At 49.1% G+C, this 6,702-nt stretch overlaps 3 protein-coding genes across 3 annotated transcripts; all 3 read left to right on the top strand.

The window, feature by feature from the left end:
- Positions 1-286: 286 nt before the first annotated feature.
- Positions 287-1,694, top strand: PNG1 (peptide-N4-(N-acetyl-beta- glucosaminyl)asparagine amidase; the record flags this gene model as incomplete). The annotated part of the gene is made up of 2 exons (XM_044819373.1): positions 287-789; positions 845-1,694. 2 exons carry the CDS (start codon positions 287-289, stop codon positions 1,692-1,694), a joined length of 1,353 nt encoding a protein of 450 aa, XP_044687075.1.
- Positions 1,695-2,646: 952 nt separating this feature from the next.
- Positions 2,647-3,885, top strand: J7337_001635 (uncharacterized protein; the record flags this gene model as incomplete). The annotated part of the gene is made up of 2 exons (XM_044819372.1): positions 2,647-3,613; positions 3,704-3,885. The coding sequence occupies 2 exons, from the start codon at positions 2,647-2,649 to the stop codon at positions 3,883-3,885; spliced, it is 1,149 nt and encodes a 382-aa protein (XP_044687074.1).
- Positions 3,886-4,440: 555 nt separating this feature from the next.
- On the top strand, positions 4,441-5,588 carry J7337_001634 (uncharacterized protein; the record flags this gene model as incomplete). Its single annotated transcript, XM_044819371.1, has 2 exons — positions 4,441-4,637; positions 4,691-5,588. 2 exons carry the CDS (start codon positions 4,441-4,443, stop codon positions 5,586-5,588), a joined length of 1,095 nt encoding a protein of 364 aa, XP_044687073.1.
- Positions 5,589-6,702: the final 1,114 nt, after the last annotated feature.

The following is a 6,702-nucleotide window of genomic DNA, read 5'->3' as shown; positions in this document are numbered from 1 at the left end:
AGTCAGATGGTCATTCTCAGGACCAAAAGGATTCATCTGGACAACGCGTGTACCGTGGCAATCAGGCCTACCATCACGCACCTCTCGTTGCTGACGACGACAATTTACGATCAATATTACGACGACATATCTCACTCCGAGGTTTCTTGGGCCTCGTAAATAGCAACAATTGAGCCATCAACTACCTAGCCCGATCACGTATCCGGGCAACGACATATACTGAAATATCTATTCTCAACATCTTCATCCACGAACTATCAACTTACAAAACAACATATTAGCAATTATGGCGGGCCAACGTACGCCTGCGGGCGAGTATGGCGAGGAATGGGCCCGAGACCTTCGGGTCCAATTCGAAGGCTTGTTGCGTGACAAGCGTATGAATGATCTCCGTGCCTCATCGCGACAAGGCTCTCCGAGCTCGGGAGAGCAGTCTCCCCGTATGCGAGGCTCTCCGTTCCCCAGCGATAGCCGACCCTCGACATCACAAGGGCCTGGTCTTCCCTCTTACTCCGCCCTGCGACATCTCCCCAAGATCCCTACACCTCCCGCCGCCGGTGATCGCGATTCTCAAAAATTCAGAAACCTCCTCATAAGCTTATCATTAACACCAACCAAATACGAGAACCCCGGTCTGTTGGACGAGGCATTGCAAACCATCCCATTAGATCGTATCTATGGCGAGGCCGAGGAAGAGACTCAGGTCTTGCAAGCTCAGGCTGAGAGTATGGGTGATGGACGACGACCCGAATGGGGTTACCAAGACTGTGTCATCCGGGCATTATTAAGGTATGTCATTTTTCATCCGATCTCGTTTGGATGGATTGACTAACACAGTTGATAGATGGTTTAAGCGATCGTTCTTTAGCTGGGTCAACAACCCACCCTGCCCCGTCTGCTTATCTCCCACCATCGCCCGAGGCATGACTGCTCCTTCACCTGAAGAGAGTGCTTGCGGCGCCCTTCGTGTCGAATTGTATCAATGCTCTGCTCAACATTGTGGTGCTTTCGAGCGCTTCCCTCGTTACGGCGATGTCTGGCGGTTATTACAAACCCGACGAGGACGTGTTGGCGAATGGGCCAACTGCTTTAGCATGCTTTGCCGAGCTGTCGGAGGCCGTGTTCGCTGGGTCTGGAACGCTGAGGACCATGTCTGGACTGAGGTGTATTCAGACCACCAAAAGCGATGGGTTCATGTGGATGCGTGTGAGGAAGCATGGGATAACCCTCGCCTCTATGCTGAGGGTTGGGGCAAGAAGATGTCCTACTGCATCGCATTCTCCATTGATGGAGCTACTGATGTCACTCGACGATACGTGCGCAAGAATCAGCATGCTGCTGAGCGCAACCGATGCCCCGAAGAGGTTCTTCTCTACGTTATGCAAGAGATTAAGAACATGCGTCGATCCAACATGAACAAGGACGAGCGATTCCGATTGGAGAAGGAAGACAGCCGGGAAGACAACGAACTCCGAGGCTACGTCGTGGCCTCAATTGCACAGGCCGTAACTGACTTGGTTCCTGGATCCCCTGGCGGATCAAACCACACTGGCGCAAGCGGAAGCGATACCAAGTTGCCTGCTGAGCAACCTGGTCGACAAACTGGCTCTACAGAATGGTTGACTGCCCAGCAGCAACAATCTGGTCGATATCAACAGCCTCGCGATCCCAGCCACCGACGCCCATTGCCTTGAAAGCCGCGCGCACATACACTGCGACACTTTCTTAGGCATCGCGTCAGAGCTGCGTGAACGTTGACACTTCTTTGATGACAACCATAGTCATATGATACCCCCCCGGGCCAAACACAATAATACCCGCGCCCGTGGTTTAGTACGATGAACAACCGATACCTCGATGACAGTACCACGGCCCTCAACCATACGACCTCCATGATACTATCACTTCGATGACCTTACGGCCACACACAAATATTCCCTTCATGTCTAATACTATACACCTTTGACAGCCATAGCATAGACTCGGCGTTGAACCATTTCAAAGAGGCTGCCGTCTTTGCGGCATCGCTTGTACCTACTACATCAACCTGCCTTTCGATTTCTTTTGTTATTCTTCTTTGTATAGGGGGCGCATTACGGCGGGGCATCTATGTTCCCTCAGGAGAGCAGGGGCGGGTTCAGTCCCTTGTTTCGGGGCGTTTGGCTATGTTTCTTTTTGGGCTATCATGAGCGGTATGAAGCCAGTCAAAAGAGATGGATCGGTGGATGGAGAAGATAGGATAAATCAATGCCAAAGAGCAGTTCCTTTCTAAGTTGACGTCTTTGTCGAATTGTGAATTGTAGTTCAGTGCACAGTGACTGAAGTTGTATGTAGCGACCCCATGAAAGAATTCACCAATCGTCTCTCTACGACTCAACCGACATCCTTGAATGAACTCAATTATTTTCTTGAAACAATGGATGATTCAAAGGGGGGTGTTGGGATGACATTCACGTTGACGTTGAAGTTGAAAGGATCAAACATGACCATGGGGAAGGAGTGGCACGTGACCATGCACCTGCCGCCACTGCCCAAAATGCTAAGGGAACCTGCCATACCCTGGAGGCAGTCACGACGAAATCACATTTTCCATCTTTCACAAACCTCTTTTCAAATTATCGCAAGAAAAACCAAAGACTCATCAGAATGGGGTCGTCCAGTGTGAAATCGACCAGAGTTTTGCGTTCTGCTGCTCGTGAGAATCTAAAGACGCCACAAGAGCCAGTCTTATCAGATCTGATTAACACGGCCAGAGCGGGTCAACCAACCCAGAAAGCCACGAGCGTTGAGCAAGATGCACTGTTGCCACCAGCACCAATGAAGCGCAAAGCCCATGAAATCGCAGAAGAAGATATTTTCTATCAAGCTGAGAAGGAGAGAAAGGTGAAGAAACCGAAAGTCACAAATGAGGAAAAACGACTTCGCAGGTTCAGACCCAAGCCACCTCAGTCGTTCCATGATATCTACGACCGGGCTCTTTCTCAGCGCTTTTACGTGCTTAGTCGAGTCAGAGGAGGAACCCAAGATTGCCCCGAGGAAGATGTTGAGATGACAGGATCGACTGGAAACATCTACACTGTTCATGTTGGAAAACAGCCGCGATGTACGTGCCCTCACCATGAGAAGGGTCATCAGTGCAAGCACATCCTCTACGTAAGTATCACACCTGAATCGTCGAGCGCGTTGTTGACACAGATTAAGGTTATGAAGCAAGTTCTGAACGCGCCTTTTAATCTCGTCTACCAACTCGCGCTTCTGAGCACTGAACTTCAAGCAATCTTTGCCTCAGCACCTCCCATTTCGGCACCTGGACAAGCAGAGTCCGACAAGCGCAAGCCCATCGATGGCGATTGCCCTATCTGCTACTGTGAGCTTGACGAGAAGAACCAAGAGTCTATCGTTTGGTGCGCTGCCGCCTGTGGTCAGAACATTCACGAGGAGTGTTTCAGAATGTGGGCGCAGACAAAGGCTGGCGGGAAAGTGACTTGCCCCATGTGTCGCAGTGTCTGGAAGGGTGACGAGAAGCTTGTTGCAAAAGTTCAGAAGGATAAAGGCGCCGTGGAGGAGGGATATGTCAATGTTGCGGACCAGCTTGGCATCAGCCGTGAGAGAGGTACATAAACTTCGTGTCTGAGTACCGTTCTGATACTAACTGTGGTTCAGACGAGTCGAGCTATTCACGATGGTATGGAATTCACAACAGACGTCGAGACCCGAACTGGGAGGGTAACAGTTCTTGGCATGGAGGGTGGTGAAGACCGTCGTCGTACGGTACAGACGCGAAACGAGCGGTTCATTCGCTCTATTATGCGACAGGATCAACGCCGTGTTCATTTTTCCTTCGTCGAAAAGTATGATGGCAGGAGTTTTGCTCTTTATTTGTAAGGCGTTAGCGGTAGCATGGGTCACCCAGATTTGTTGCAGTCACTGTAGTTGATGGCACTCTGGCGATAGATAATTTCAGTGGTGGCGGAGACTCTCGATAATGTATGTATTTTATTGCAGATCGAGGTCATATGTAGTCCTGCTCTTGATGAGCACCCCTGAATGGAGCGGATCTGGTCGAAGTATACATGTTCGAGGACAAAATGAATGCGGATAATGCCCTGGTGAAAGCGTCCAGAGATATGTTATTCCGGGATATGCCTTTACTGTCTCAAGTCGATAAATCTCCGCCGTGCAATCTTATCAAACAGCAAAGTCCGCAATATGAGCTCCTCACATTGGTTGGTGGTTGAGGCCGAATGGTCACCGGCGTGGAGTTCGGCGGTTTCGGTGGGGCCTCCCCCGAAATGTCTCCACCAACCGCCGAGACACCGACCTACGCCGCCGTGGCATGTTGATGGACTGATTAAAGACCGGACGTCCGCTGTCGATATCATGAATCCAAACTCACTCATTCTCTCACTTCTGGTTGACTGACATATACCAAACCTCACAATGTCAAAACTACCATCTACCACTCGAACTCTTGTTGCACCAAAGAAGTGTCTCCCAGCAGAGTACACGGTCATAGAGCAGCCTATACCCAAAATCACCAAGCCAAATCAGCTTCTTCTGCGTATGAAAGCCGTTGCCATCAATACTGGCGAAACAGGGTTTGCAGCTGGGCAGTTTGACTTGCTCTACAAGGCCTCGTAAGTCGACAACCACTCTTCACTCATAATGCAAACTCACATATATGTCGCAGCTTTCCGATCCTTTTTGGAATCGAAGGGTCCGGCGTAGTTGTAGAGATTGGTTCTGAGATCACAGAGTTCAAGGTCGGAGATGCAGTCTACGGCATGGAGTTTGAGAAACCTCATCTCTCTAGACCCCCTGCAGCCTGGGCCTCGACATATGCCCTGACAGAGCCACAGTTCCTCCACAAGAAACCGGATCATGTTTCTTTTGAAGAAGCAGCTGCTGTCCCAGCTCTCGCAGTAACTGCGTATCAGGGTATCAAGCGAGGACTGCAGCTTCAAGGGAGGGATAGTCTCGCAGGACAGACTGTTTACATACCCGCTGCTCTCAGTGCATCTGGCAACACGGCCATCCAGATCGCGAGGAACTATTTCGGTGCTGAGAAGATCATTTCAACAGTCTCGACGCCAAAGATGGGCTTGGTCGAAGAATATCTCCCCGGAATGGTCACTCAGCTGTACGACTACAAGACCCAAGACATCGTACAGCTCATCGGCCGTGGCACCGTCGACTTTGCGATAAGCACCCAATTCTCCACCCTCAACGAAAGCATCTCCGTGCTCAAAACCGACGGCATCCTCATGAGCATCGCCAGCATCCCCAAAAGTGAAGTCATGGCAGAAATGCTCGGTCCCAAGTTCCCCACATGGCTTGGCTGGGTCCTTGATTTCTTGCAGATCTGGTACACGTGGAAGCTGCGCGGTACAAGGATTCAGTATGAGTTCATATCGGGACATCCAGGGCTTCGAGGGGACATGGAGGTTGTGGCGGATATGGTGGCTAAGGGGATGGTCAAGGCTGTTCACACAGCGGTGGACATGGATGATTTGGAGGAGGTGAGGAAGGGCTGTGAGAAGACTTTGAAGAGTAAGGGGGGTATTGGAAAGTTTGTGGTTCGTCCTTAGGGCGGAGGATTTCAAGTTTTATGGTCTCAGGAGGATTGCTAAAGACATCATTTGAAAGTATCGATTCTGTGTGATTTTTCGTCTTTAGTCTATCTCTGGTTCAGTATCGTGCTTAATACTGTTCTTCAAATGGTTATTATAGACTCTCTTATATAGCTGGTCAAAGTGAAATCTGTAACTTCAGAAGCGTAGGACTATAGTCTAAAATGAACTAAGTTATCTAAAAAATATATAGAAGAATAATAGATCAAATATGCCCAAAAGAAATGCTCCCAGACACGATCCTAGGCAAGCATAAAAGCTCATATAACTCCATCCACAAGCTCCTCACCAGTGAACGCTGAATACTGTCCTATTAGTCAATTGGCTCCAGAAACCACGCCCTTTTTTCCAAGTAAAGTGCCTATAACCACTGGATAAGCAAGCAGATGGAAAATAGGAATAGACCCTATTACCGAGTAAGTCTTATCGGTAGCTGAGTGTGATGCATCTGGTATATCGTCAAGTTCAACCATTATCCATCCAAGTACTCCATATCAAAACGTGTTTCTTCCACTTGCTGGGTTGTATCTTGAAGTAACAGCGGGACTAGCCTAGGGGTCGGGCCGTCTGCCGTGATAAGCGCTCGCTATGATGTTACGTTATGTCGACTAAAGTACCGTGCAGGGCATGTTGATGATTGCATGCATTAGTCTACCTAACAGAAACTGCCGTGTTATCCGAACAAAACATTGAACTTTGCTGTGTCCTTGGCCATCATGTTAAATCATAAAGCTGCCTTAATTCTAGGACCCTTCGTAGACCTTGTTTTATATCTTATTCTACTTGTATCATCTGTGATTTATTTCATCATCAACTTTTGCGATGGCGGGGTCCATTGTGTTTGTGACAGATAATCAGATTAGCGCAAATTCGAGACACAAGCCACGATTTAGACGACGTCGTGGCGCGTGTGAGTCGTGTAAGCGTCGTAAAGTCCGGTGTAAGTTGCTTGGCCTCCTCCACTGCTTTGTACTGTACCTAGCTTATGGTTCTTATGACTACTAGGTAATGGCACAAACCCTTGCAATCAATGCCAAGTCAGATTCCCGTCAAGATGGTACATAGTCATCTC

Source organism: Fusarium musae, chromosome 1 (genome assembly GCF_019915245.1).
Source record: "Fusarium musae strain F31 chromosome 1, whole genome shotgun sequence".
Taxonomy (NCBI): Eukaryota; Fungi; Ascomycota; class Sordariomycetes; order Hypocreales; family Nectriaceae; genus Fusarium; species Fusarium musae.
This window is presented reverse-complemented; position numbering and strand designations above follow the sequence as displayed.